Raw genomic sequence first — 13987 nt, 5'->3', positions numbered from 1 at the left:
ATTGCTTGATGTGAGGTTATTTGCACTTAAGTTTTTAAAAAATAGATATTAGCAAATTGCTTTCCATAGCCCTATTTTGGAATTATAATCCCACCAAAAATTGTGAAAATTCTGACAGGTTTTAACTCAGATAAAGGCTTTCGTAGAAATCTTTTACCGTTTTTGTTTTCTTAGACATTGAAGGAAAAAGCAGATTACAGTTCATGAAAAGGAAAAAGAGAATTTGAGATATTAGATGATTCATCTGAAGTCAAAATAGTCTAAGAAGCAATTACTCCTACAAGTTTTGGGGTTACTTCTTATATCCTTGAGTTTTCTGTATTCTAGCCTTCATTTCCTCAGAAAATGGGAAGAAACTTTGATGTCTTTTTCCCTGAAAACTCTTGGAAGAAATAGTGCAAATAAATTTGAGGCTTTTCTCAATAGAAGTTGTTCTCCCAATGGAGTGGTTTTTAAAAGTCAGAAATATCTGGTGTGTGTCATATATTTTTAGAATGTTTTTTCTGAACAGATGAATTCTGTGAGGTGATTTTAGGTGATTTCTTGGTGAAAATAGCTAGTCCTGAGGTAGAAGGAGAACACTATATTTTGAGTCTTAGTGACTAGGGATGCTAACAGAGCTTAATTCTTTTTTTTCTTCTCTAAAATTTCAGTTGACCTCTCCTATACCCCCAGTACATTAAATCAGTAGTCCCAGATTTAAAATTCTTTTCAGGTTTGCAAAATTAGGTTTGGTGTTGAGAAAGGGGTCGTTGAAATCATTTTGCATTGTCTGACTTGTCTTTCCTTTTCCTTGTGACTGTTGATGAATAGGAAGAGAAAACAAGGTGGCCTCTTACTAGAAGAACAGGAGGAGGAGGATGCCAGTGCAGAATCCGAAGGGAGTAGCAGTGAGGAAGAAGATGAAGCTGCAGAGCAGGAAAAAGGCCTCGGATCAGAGGATGCAAGGAGAAAGAAGGAGGATGAACTCTGGGCCAGCTTCCTCAACGACGTGGGACCAAAATCGCAGGTGCCACCAACTACGCAAGCTAAGGTAAAATGAGAGTTTGAGATGAATGCCTCTAGAAATACTCAAAATTCCCCAATTAGACTTTTTTGTTAAAATTATAAATTAAGATTCACAGCTTACAATAGAAATCAGACTAGACGCTTTTATTTTATTTTTGAGACATAGTCTCATTTGTTGCCCTTGGTAGAGTGCTGTGACATCACAACTCACAGGAACCTCAGACTCTTGGGCTCAAGTGATTCTCTTTTCTCAACCTCCCAGGTAGCTGGAACGACAGGCACCCGCCACAACACCGAGCTATTTTTAGAGATGGGGTCTGACTCCTGCTCAGGCTGGCCTCAAACCTGTGAGCTCAGGCAATCCACCTGCTTTGACCTCCTAGAGACGTGAGCCACTGTGCCTGGCCTTAGACCTCCTTTTTTTAAGTTTCGGATTGACATGAGGGTGCAAATGTTTAGGTTACGCTGTTTTCATTTCTAAGGTAAAGTTCAAGTTGTACTTGAACCCTTCACACAGCGGGCATGCTGAACACCCTCACATTGTGCACATTAGGTAAGGGGATGCCTTTTAATAGAAACTACTAAGTGAAAAGCAAAGGATTCCCTCTAGTAGGAAAATAGGCCTTACTAACCAAATAAATTTCCAATAGGTTTTTAACTGATTAGAGAGGAAGTACAATAGAACCTCTGTAATTTAATTACCCAAGAGACTGTAACAAACTGTTTAGCATGTGGAGATGGTCACCATCAGAAACGAGGCCTATTGCGCTGATACATACATGTGGTGCATGTCCAGTCTTTGAAATTAGGTCAACTCAAGGAGCTGGTCAAATAAGGAGGTTCTGTTGTATTTTTTTTGTAGAGACAGAGTCTCACTTTATCACCCTCAGTAGAAGGCTATGGCATCACACTGCTCACAGCAACCTCCAACTCCTGGGCTTAGGCGATTCTCTTGCCTTAGTCTCCCGAGTAGCTTCGACTACAGGCGCCCGCCACAGTGCCCAGCTATTTTTTAGTTGCAGTTCGGCCGGGGCCAGGTTTGAACCCACCACCCTCGGTATATGGGGCTGGCACCCTACCTGCTGAGCCACAGGCACCACCCGGTTCTGTTGTATTTAAGAACAACCATAAACAGCATGTTTAGATGGTTCCTTTAGGTTTCATCATTTGGTGAAACTGATTATACTTCTTGTTTTTGTTTTTTGTTTTTCATAGAAAGGAGAGGAGACTGAAGAGACAAGTTCAAGTAAATTGTTGGACAAAGCAGAAGAGCTAGAGAAACCTAAAGAAGCAGAAAAAGTGAAAATCACCAAAGTATTTGATTTTGCTGGTGAGGAAGTGAGGTAAGGAGACCTTCACAAACTTTGAAAAGTAGTGCTTTTAAAAATGAGCATCTTTATAAATGGTGTTAGCCATCTATCTTCATTCCAACCTATTAAGATATTTTGGGAAAGAGATTTGAACTCAACTATGGCTCTATAAGTCATCAGGGAACATGAGAAAGGTCCTTTCACACATGGTTAATGTAGTTTTTGAGTTTTATGAAATGATGAGCTAGACAGAAACAAGGACATGTAGGAGTTAAGTATTTGGTTCCACTTGCTGTTTGCCATGTTTTGTGACTTTGCATAAGTCATTTCTCCCCTTTGGGGGGGCAGGGGTTGAGGAGAGACAGGGTCCTTCTCTTTGCCTGGGCTAGAGTGCAGTGGTGTTATCATAACTCATTGCAACCTCCAGCTCCTGCTCAAGCAATCCCCCTGGTTTAGCCTCCTGAGAAGCTGTTTTTCTTTTTTTTTGAGACTCAGTCTCACTTTGTCACCCTCAGTAGAGTGTCATGATGTCATGACTCACAGCAACCTCAAACTCTTGGGCTGAAGTGATTCTCTGGTCTCAGCCTCCCAAGTAGCTGGGACTATAGGCGTCTACCACAATGTCCAGCTATTTTTAGAGGCAAGGTCTCACTTTTGCTCAGGCTGGTCTCAAACTCCTGAGCTCTAGCATCCACCCACCTTGGCCTCCCAGAGTGCTAGGATTATAGGCATGAGCCACCGCGCCTGGCCTGTTTCTCTGTTTTTTTGTAGAGACCAAGGTTTTGCTCTTACTCAGGCTGTTCTCAAACTCCTGGCCTCCAAGTAATCCTCCCGCTTCCAGAGTGCTGGGATTACAGGCATGAGCCACTGCAGCCAGCCCATTTCTCCCTTTATTACTTTCCTTGACTATGAAATATGAGCCAAAACATCTCTGCATAGAACTCCCTGAAATTTTGGCAGTGCATAATCCAAAACCAAACTCTGTACAGGTTGAGTATCCCTATCCTAAACTCTAAAAGTCCACAATGCTTGAAAATTTGAAACTTCTTGAGCATTGACGTTATGCTAAAAGAAAATGCTCATTGGAGGCCCGGAGTCTCATGTCTGAATCCAGCACTCTGGGAGGCTGAGGTGGGAGGATCCCTTGAGCTCAGGAGTTCCAGACCAGCTTGAGTAAGAGGAAGACCCCATCCTTATTAAAAATTGAATAATATGCCAGGCATTGTGGTGGCTCTTATAGTCCCAGCTACCTGGGAGGCTGAGTGAGGAGGATCCCTTGAACCCAAGAGTTTAAAGTTTCTGTGAGCTAGGCTGATGCCACAGTACTCTAGCCTGGGCAAGAGAGTGAGACTGTTTCAAAAAAAAGAAAAGAAAAGAAAAAAAGCTCATTGGAACATTTTAGATATCAGATTTTGAGATTAGGGATGCTCAACCAATAAGTATAATATAAATATTCCCAAATCTGAAACTCTTCTAGTCCCAAGCATTTCAGATAGGAGATAGATACTCAATTATATATGAAGGGTCATATTTTGGAATCATTTCTGTTATGTGGTTAACTACTGCTGCTGCATTGAGAAAAGGTGTGTTTTCTTTACAGAAACATCTACGAAGGCTTTTTTTGTCATCAGTAAATTAGGAAATAATACCAATGTTATTTTATTTTTATTTTTTTTGAGACAGAGCCTCAAGTTGTCAGCCTAAGTAGAGTGCTATGGCATCACAGCTCACAGCAACCTCTAACTCCTGGGCTCAAGCAATTCTCCTGCCTCCGCCTCCCAAGCAGCTGGGACTACAGGCGCCCACCACGACGCCCGGCTATTTTTTGGTTGCAGCCATCATTGTTGTTTGGCAGGCCCCGGGCTGGATTCGAACCCGCCAGCTCAGGTGTATGTGGCTGGCGCCTTAGCCGCTTGAGCCATAGGTGCCGAGCCACCAATTTACTTTCTTAATTTAGTTACTAATTTTAAACTTTAGGTTGAGTATCACTTAGATATTGGATTTTTTTTTAATTTTGGAGTATTTGTAATATTGCTGATTGAATAACCCAGATATGAAATTCAAACAGTTCAGTGATCATTCCTTTGAGTATTATGTTGTGGTGCTCAAAAAGTTTAGGATTTTGGAGCATTTTTGATTTTTTGATTTGGGATGCTCAACCCATATAAATTTTAAAAATTAAAATGACTATAAAAATAACAAGTTATGGCCAGCTATAGTGGCTAATATCTGCATTTCCAGCACTTTGAGAGGCCAAGGCAGGAAGATTGCCTGAGGCTAGGAGTTAGACACCAGCTTGAGCAACAGGGTGAGATTCTGTCTTTACTTAGGAAACTGAGGTGAGAGGATTGCTTGAGCCCAGGATTTTGATGCTCCATTGAGCTATGATCACACACTGCTCTCTAGCCTAGCTTATGAAAATAAATGCTTATTTATATTTTTGGATTTTAGTTGACAAAATAACTTCTGAGTATCAGGAATATCTTTGAGTATCTCACACATTATGTCTTACTATGACTGATATACAATTTCATAGCATATGACTCACCTTGCAAATTTGACAGTGATGGAATTGATCTATGCTCTGTTTAATGCATTGAGTCCACTGATGATGTCTTGAATATTGTGACCATGTTTCATTGCCAAACAAGTTTCTAAGTACAATTTCTGTACCCATTTTACCTTGGACCTGCACTTTGAGTAACACTATACACAAATGATTGTTTTCAACATTTTCTCCTCTTATCCCAGTAATGTTCTTTATAGCTATTATTTCTTGTTCAATCCAAGATTAAATACTACATTGTCTTTTCTTTTTGCATTTGTCTTTTTAACCTCCTTAAACTTAAAATTATTTTCAAGCTTTTATGGGGGCAAGACATGATTGCAAGAGGGACTCTGCCTAACAATTGCAATCAATGTAACCTGGCTTATTGTACCCTCAATGAATCCCCAACAATAAAAAAAAAAATTATTTTCAAGCCTTTTTTATATTTCACAGCATTGGGTTTTGGGTTTTTTTTTTTTTTTTTTTTAGAGACAGAGTCTCACTTTGTCACCCTCAGTAGAGTGCTGTGGCGTCACAGCTCACAGCAACCTCCAACTCCTAGGCTTAGGCGATTCTCTTGCCTCAGCCTCCTGGGCAGCTGGGACTACAGGCGTCCACCACAACGCCCGGCTATTTTTTGTTGCAGTTTGGCTGGGGCCGGGTTTGAAACCGCCAGCTTTGGTATATGGGGCCCGTGCTTTACTCACTGAGCCACAGGCACCACCCTTGGGGGGTTTTTTGAGTCCAGGCTATTTGCATTACATAAAGTTCCTCAGTTTGGATTGTTACATTGTTTCATTATTAGCTTCAGATTAATCACGTTACCATTGAGTCTCAACCTTCCTAATGCCAGACCTTTTAATACAGTTCCTTATGTTGTGCTAACCCCCAACCATAAAATTATTTTCATTGCTACTTCATAACTGTAATTTTGCTACTGTTATGAATTGTAATGTAAATATCTGATACTAGGTGACCCCTAAAGGAGGTCGCAACCCCCAGGTTGAGAACCACTGTGTTAGACAGAAATACTACATTGAGGATGCTTTCCATCTTTCCACCCAGTATTGGTGATGATAATTTAGACCACTGAAAGCAGTATCTTCCAGAATTCTCCATTGTAAGGCATCCTTTTCTTTGGCAATTAATTATTTGCGGATCCATTAAATAGTTATTGATGTGGATTAGTGTAATCCCAGAAACCATAGTGGAAGCTATTGAGTTGTCCAGTAGGGGGTAGCAGAACACTGACAGTAAACCTTCAATGGTTTGAAAATCCCATAAAAATAAGATATAAAGTGTATTAGTGTACCATTAAGAATATAGGTTTAAAAGTTTTTAGAAGTTTTTCTTGGCTTAAATTTCTTTCCATGTGACATGTAGCATATCTAAAGATTTATTTGTAACTTTGCTAGTGGCCTACATAAAGAGTATGAAAAGCTGGTCAATTGCTGTTACTATGAGAAATCATTACATTTCTAATCAAATTAAATATTTTGTATTTTCCTACTTCTTTTTCTTTTCTTTTTTTTTAAGACAGAGTTTCACTTTGTCTCCCTCAGTAGAGTGTTGTGGCATTGTAGCTGACAGCAACCTCAAACCCTTGAGTTCAAGTAATTCTCTTGCCTCAGCCTCCTGAGTAGCTGGGACTACAGGCACCTGCCACAATGCCCAACTATTTTTTTTTAGAAATGGAGTCTTGCCCTGATTCAGGCTGGTCTGGAACTTCTGAGCTCAGGCAGTCCACCCGCCTCAGCCTCCCAGAGTGCTGGGATTACAGGTGTGACCCACCATGCCTGGCATCCTATTTCATTTTTAAAGCAAGTGAATGGTAATTTTAAATACTTGATAGGTATTTAGAAAATCTGCTGTTTTCATTTTTTTGTCAGAAGGGGGTAGCCCCAAGTCTTTATCAAAAATAAAACAAGGGGAATATGGGAATTTTCTATAAATTACATACTATCACACATACATATTTCATTTATATAATATAAATATTTTAGTGTTTAATATAAACAATTATTTAATATTTGAATACTTAATGTGAATATTTAAATATAGAAGTACTTTATATTTAAAAGTACAGGCTTATTACTTATAAAAATTATGTTACAGAAATATGTAACACGTATAACATGACAAAAGTTCTCTCTCTGTAACTCCTTCCCCCTAAAGAAAACAAGAATCTTTTAATAGTTGGCATAGTGCCAGGACTTTTTTTTTTTTAATTTAAATTATTTACACTTAAATTTAAGTCTTATAAGAAACTCTTGTGAGAGAACTTAGGAGATCTGAATTTTCATTAATAACCAGATACAGATTTGGTGTGTGGGTTTGAGCATATCTTTTGATTTTTTGATGTCATTATTCTGTTTTTTCTTTCTTATCTTTGTATCAAGTTAAGAGCATTACTACATCTTTAAGAAATTTGAGAAAGAGCTAGTGATGACTGGGAAGAATTTTTAAGTATAAGCGTAAGGTCGTGTTAGCACAAAGTTAGTCTTTCAGTTTTTTCTAACTATGTTTTAGTTGTTAAATTTGGGGGTTTTGCCATTTTGTTTTTTTCCCCACTTGAAAAACGTATAGCTTGTTAACCTTGGGGAATGAGGGAAATAGTATATTTCTGAGCTAACCAGTTAGCTCAGATTTTCCTTAAACGATTCATGTTTAGGAAAAGGCCTGTCATGGAAAGTTTCTACTCAAAGTAGAAGCTCTTCCAGAGCTTTCTGGAAGTCCTGAGTCAGTGAAAATGAAGTTAAAGTGGAATTTCTTCTGAGAACACTTAGATTAACTATTGCAAAAAAAATGGGCCTTTTCCTTTCAGGATTCCCTCTTACGTTGTAGAGATGGTCTATAATTTAACTGTTCTCTTACTTTAAGATATTTTGATAGCTGAATCTCTTAAGTGCTCATTAAAAGTGAAGTTCTTCCAGGCAGACTATCACTGAAGAATAATCTGCTAATATCACTTTGTCAGTTACTGAAGTTCTTGAGAGAAATACACCGGTATCACCTGTAACTATGGATAGGACTTTCAAACTAAGAAATTTGAGAATCCCACAGACTGTACTTTTTCCATGCTTTGTTCCTGCTGCTTAACTATATGTCATGCGTTGTCATGACTTATTTTCATGGTTGGCTGTTCTGCTGGACTGTGAAAGGCTATATCATATTTTTAAAAATATGTTCAACATCCGACAGTGCCTGGATGTAGGTTGCTTTTCAGAAAATGCTTAATTGTCTTAGCTGGCTGCGCCAAGGCTTGTCAGTCCTATAGGAAAACTAGTAAAAAGCAAATACAAAGATGTTACATACTGGCTGCTTTTCCTTTTCCTGTGACCTGGGCCATTTCTACTTGATTTTCATGTTTTCTGTCACCAACATTCTGAAATTTCACAGTGATGTGCCTTGATGTGGGTCTTTTGAAATTTGCTACATCAAATGTGCTGTGACTATTTTTGTGGAAACTTATCCTTCACTTCTAGGAAATTTTGTCATTGATAACTTCCCCCTATTTCCTCTTTTTCTGAAATTCATATTAGTTGAATTAACATAATAGGATCGTCTAGGCTTTGCTAGGATAACAGACTCAGCAGCTCAGTAACTTAATGCAGGACATATGTGTTTCTTATTGGTGCAAGTGCAATACACATTAGGTAGTGCTCCTTTTTTTTTTTTTTTCTTTTTTAAAGTTTATTGAGGAAGAGAAAGATAGGTTTACAAAGTGAGAGTAAGATATAGGTTTACAAAGTAAGATTTGTTTGCCATAGACAAAGGTGCCATGAGAAAAAAACAAAGCAAGTTGTCTTTTTTTCTTTTTCTTTTTTTTAGGTGTTTTTTATTGCTTGTTTTATACTAGGTAGTACATTCACATGGTTCAAAATTCAAAATGTGCAAAATGGACTAACAGTGAAAAGACTTTCTCTTATATTTGCCCTGTGGCCTCTTAGTTTTCTCTCGTATGGTGACTAATACGACTTTCTTATGTATCTCTGCAGAAGTTGTTTATGGATATATAAACTAATATGCACCATATACATATTTGTTTTTTTGCCCCCCCTTTCCACTTACAAATACATCTTGGAAATAAATATTTAAAGCAACAATACATCTTGGTGATAACTTCATATCATGACACAAAGAGCTTCTTCATTTTTTACATGGTGATACAGAAATTATCTATTATATCAAATTGTCATCATTTCTTTAACATCACCTCACATGATAAATGACTAGAAGTTGAAATCCCTGGGTAGTTTGTAGGTTGACAGGTATCAACTCTTTCAGGGATGACTTTTGCTCTTCAGGGGTTCTCACTGCTTTCCCCTTTTCAGTGATCTGAACAGCCCTCAGCAAGCCATGCTGTGAAGCCGGGTTCCTCACCATGTCAGTCATCAGGAACCCGATGTCCCTGATGTACATCAGTATACTTTAGCAGCAGAGGCCCTACCTTGTTCCCACGTGCAATGAAGAAGGTACAGAGTGCTGGGATACCTCCTTCTTGCAGCCCACACTCCCCTGCACAGACTCCCTCACAACTTTAATGTGCTTGTTCTTGACTAAGCAAGAGGCTAAGGTGGGAAGACCTCTCACCAGGTCTGGCAGCTTTTTAAGCACGTAAGTGTGCAAGCAGTTAAATACTTGAATGGTATAGCTGTATAAAACATTCAATTCCATTGCAGTGAACTTGAGAGCCAGAACTGCTGTCCACATCTCATCTCAGGCTGCTTGGATTGCCAGAGTCTTACTAGGATGTCCAAATTTTTGTGTCAGATTATCCTTGGTGGTGTCCAGTTCTTTTTTTTTTGTGGTTTTGGCCAGGGCTGGGTTTGAACCCGCCACCTCTGGCATATGGGACCGGTGCCCTACTCCTTGAGCCACAGGCGCCACCCGGTGTCCAGTTCTTTAACTGTACTTCTAAAGCTTGGAGTTTGTGGTCTACTTTCTGCTTAAGATCTAGCTCCAATGACCCTTCTTTTTCTAGTGTCAAAGGCAAAATTGACAGATTCTTCCTTCATATTTCCTCTTATTTTTTTCTTTAAGAGATGGGTTCTTGCTGTGTTGCCTATGCTGGACTCAAACTCCTAGACTCAAGCGATGTTCTCACTTCAGTCTCCTGAGTAGCTGCAACTATAGGTGCATGCCATGGCGCTCAGTGGTGACAGAACTGTGACAAGTGCTGGCTTCACCAGCTGGTAAAGTTTTGGAGGAACCTTCCTCAGACCTCCAGGGCTGGAGTAAGGAGAGGCGGGGCCCCTTCGGGGACCGGTAGTGCTCCATTTTATAACTCAGACATCCAGAACCGTAGCCTTGCCTGTGGCAAGGGAAGAGTGAATAAATAGATTTGCATTTAATTCCTCTGTTTTCAGAATAGACTTCAGATCTGCCTTTTGTGAGTCTGGAACGTCTGTGGTTTTAATTTCTCCCAAGAGTAGTGGCTCCTGCTGGGCTGGGGTGGTGGGTAGCTGTGGTTTGAGATGCTGGAGTGGGTTTGGGGACCTCAGACTTTCGGCTGGTTTTAGCCTGATTTCTCTTCTCTACCTTCAGAGGTTCTTGGTATCTCGATTTAATCAGCCTTCTTGCTGGTCATTGGCCATTCCACGTGACCACAGCGAAGTTCCTGGGAAATGCAACCCAGAGCCAGCCACTACTTGTCTGTCTGCTTTCCACTTTGAGAAAATTTGATGAGAATCTCTTTTCTATTATACCTTTTCTCATTATCCTGTGTAATTTTATCTTTTTTATTTGCCACTATTTGGTAGGGTTTACGTGGAGAATAAAACGTGTGTTCAGACTGACTGCTCTGTGTAAGCTTAAAGTTTCTACTTGTTCTTCATTAGCCATTTCTGGTCTGCCCCAGATTTTACCCAGAGCAAGGAGATTTAAAGGAACTCTTTCTAGTCCGGTACTCTGGAACTCTTCATAAGCCTGAGATTTGGATGTGGGTTTATTTTTATTTTCTATATATAGTGTTAAGAAATCATCCCAAAATTTAGTAGCTTAAAAAAGAATTGCTTTATTAACATTTGTCGCAGCTCTAGGGGTGGCTGGGCTCAACAAGGCTCTCTTGTGCAGCTGTAGTCAGGCATATCTAAGTCTGGAACCATTACTCCCATGTCTGACACACACCTGGGAGTTAGAACAGGTGCCGCAGGCATCTGTCTGTCTGTGGTCTCTCACAGAGCAGCCCAGACTTCTTGTGTTCTAATTGAGAGTTCCAAAGGCATTTTCTTGAATGAGAGAGAGTGAAGTGAAAGCTAAATCGTCTTTCATCAGCTATCCTCAGTAGTTTTATAGTGCCACTTTGACAGAGTTCTGTGAGTTGAGGCAGCCACAAAGGGCCACTGAATTTCAAGAGATGGTGACATAGACTCCCCTCTTCCTGGGGTAGTTTCAGGGTTCTGGAAGAACTTGTAGGGATGGTGAATTTGTAACATCCATCTTTGGAAACCGTTACCTGCTATAGGGTTCTCTGTAGCATTCCTGCTTAATCTCTGGATAGTCTTAAGTAACTTAAGCCTTTATAGTTCTGTTTTCTCACTCACAAAATGTAAATGTGTCAATCAGCTGTTGCTACAGTCATACTGTGTAGCCCCCATCCCAAACCTCAGAGGTATAAGCATTTATCTGTCGCTGTGTGCCTCTGGGTATCTGGGGTTCAGCTGATGGAGGCTCGGCTCTGCGTGTCAGGCTTGGGTCTACAGCACGTGTCCCTTCTGCCATCCACAACCAGCAGCTACTTGAGGTGTTAACTCTTCTTATGACTCAAAGGAGGCGTTCAAGGGGGAAGGTAAAACAGCATGAGCATGTTTAAAGCTTCTGTTCTTCTCATGTTAGCCAGTATCGCCTTGGCCTTTGAAGCAGACAGCAAAGCTCAGCATCAGTGGGGTAGGGAAATATCATCATTGTTAGTCAATAAGGAAGGAGGGAATATTACCGAACAATATTTTAATCATTTACGTTTTTCCTCTTATTTTTGAGAGGTCCATTTGGGAGAGTAGAGAGACACAAATTGAGCCTGATGTAGAGAAAAGCCAGATTTCAGAGGGCTTGAGTGTGAGGTTCAGCAGTTTATATTCAATTCTCTGAGTAATACTAATGTATTAATACATTAATGTATTAATGTATCATAATGAGAGTAGTGGAGAAACCATTTTTAAAAGTTGCCTTTAAAGATTAACTTAGTGGTCTTTCCTAGTAAAGATTCTTTTTTTTTTTTTTTTTATTTTTGGCCAGGGCTGGGTTTGAACCCGCCACCTCCGGCATATGGGACCGGTGCCCTACTCCTTGAGCCACAGGCGCCGCCCCCCTAGTAAAGATTCTTAATAGAAAAATCTCACTCTTATTCTGTGCCACCTGTATATGTGACACAGTGGCAGGTGCAGAAGTGAGAGACATATGAGGTGACCCAAAGAAAGTTTGTACTAGAAGGAGGGCCAGAAGGTGAATAGAGACCTACATTCCTTAAAGATGGAATTTATAGGATTTACCTGTCATTATTCTTGGCTAATATTTTTCTGGATGACCCGGTTGAACACTATCATCTTAGATTCTCCTGCTGGTAGAATTTAAACAGCATTCCTCGGATGTTTGTGTTGCCCTGCCAAGCCTAGGCAGGCGTTAGGCATTTCTCCTTTCTTTATCTGAAATTTCAGGGGTCATAAATATCCTTATTTGTTTCTTCAGGACTCGATTTTTTTCAGATTGAGTTAGAGTTCTTGATCGTATTGGCCTTCATCCATTCCTAAATTACTACTAATTTAGCCAGCTTTAAGGGATTGTTTTATCTTTGAGTTGTGATCGGTGCTGCAGAGTGTTTTTCATTTGTTCATACTGTTGCTTTGCTCTTCGAGATAATGTCAGTGTTTTTCTCCCCAAATTCGACCTCCCCATCTCAACTTTTACTGGCTCTTAAAGTCTGAGCACTAATGTACGGGTGAGGAACAGTGTGAGGGCTTTTTTCAGCCTTCATTTCAGTAACCTGCCACAGACTGAGATTCAGTAGTGACTGCTGGGGTGTGTTTCCTGCTGACAGAAGTCATGGGGGGGATTTTAGAGAGATAAAATGTATATACACTATTTGTTTAATTTGCTCATTTTAGGGAAAATGTCTATATAAAATTGTTGTAGTATACTTTAATCTTAAGGCTCAGCAGCCAAAATTTAATGAAAACTTTGTTTCTCTCTCATGAGTCCTCTTGTAAACTTGATGTCTCTTTCCTTGGCACAGGGTGACTAAGGAAGTGGATGCTACATCTAAAGAAGCCAAATCCTTCTTCAAGCAAAATGAGAAAGAAAAACCACAGGCCAGTGTCCCTTCAGCTCTGCCGTCACTCCCTGCTGGGTCAGGGTGAGTATTTAAATCTTGGTCTCAGGTGTACTCGACATGTTGGAAAAGCAGATTTTAGTGCAAGGACCTGCTTTAGCTGTAGCTCTCGTGACTCCTTCCCTGAGAGGGAATTACCCTGCTGCTTTTTTACATTTGCTGAAAAATTTACCAAATCAGAAGGTGCAAAAGAAAATGAGCCGTAGTTTTCATGTTTGATTCTAGCCTGGAATAAGTCCTGGTTTACAGAGTTGACCACAGAGTTGAAATTATAAATTTTACATTTAAAAGTAATAATTTTTGAATGAAAATATCAGCAATTCCTCGGTAAAGATTTGGATTGAGGACGTATTTCCATTCTCCTTGATCTCAAAGTAACCCAAAAAGGTTAAAGGTGATTAACAAATAATTTTCTTAACACTTTGTCAGGAACGTAATAGTTTTTTTCCCTATGTATTTTTCTTTCTTTCTTTTTTTTTTTTTTTAAAGACAGTCTTACTTTGTTGTCCTTGGTAGAGTGCTATGGTGTCACAGCTCACAGCAACCTCCAGCTCTTGGGCTTAGACGATTCTCTTGCCTCAGCCTCCTGAGTAGCTGGGACTACAGGTGCCCGCCACAACGCCCCGCTATTTTTTTGTTGCAGTTTGGCCGGGGCTGGGTTCAAACCTGTCACCCTTGGTATATGGTGCCAGTGCCCTTCTCACTGAGCCACAAGCATTGCCCTTCCCTATGTATTTTTCTTTTTTTTTTTTTTGGTTTTTGGCCGGGGCTAGGTTTGAACCCGCCACCTCCAGC

At 40.0% G+C, this 13987-nt stretch overlaps 1 protein-coding gene and 1 pseudogene across 1 annotated transcript in view; one reads left to right on the top strand and one right to left on the bottom strand.

The window, feature by feature from the left end:
• The window catches only part of CFDP1 (craniofacial development protein 1), a 106345-nt gene that overhangs the window by 11436 nt on the left and 80922 nt on the right, over positions 1-13987 (top strand). Inside the window, exons 3-5 of the mRNA XM_053608124.1 lie at positions 814-1033; positions 2224-2351; positions 13097-13216. Of these exons, the coding sequence (XP_053464099.1) occupies positions 814-1033; positions 2224-2351; positions 13097-13216 (468 nt within the window). The remainder of the gene's footprint in view (positions 1-813; positions 1034-2223; positions 2352-13096; positions 13217-13987) is intronic.
• LOC128597652 (single-pass membrane and coiled-coil domain-containing protein 1-like) lies at positions 8554-10114 on the bottom strand (annotated as a pseudogene).

Source organism: Nycticebus coucang, chromosome 2, assembly GCF_027406575.1.
Source record: "Nycticebus coucang isolate mNycCou1 chromosome 2, mNycCou1.pri, whole genome shotgun sequence".
Lineage (NCBI taxonomy): Eukaryota > Metazoa > Chordata > Mammalia > Primates > Lorisidae > Nycticebus > Nycticebus coucang.
Note: the sequence above shows the minus strand (reverse complement) of the source record. Positions and strands in the feature narration are given on the sequence as shown.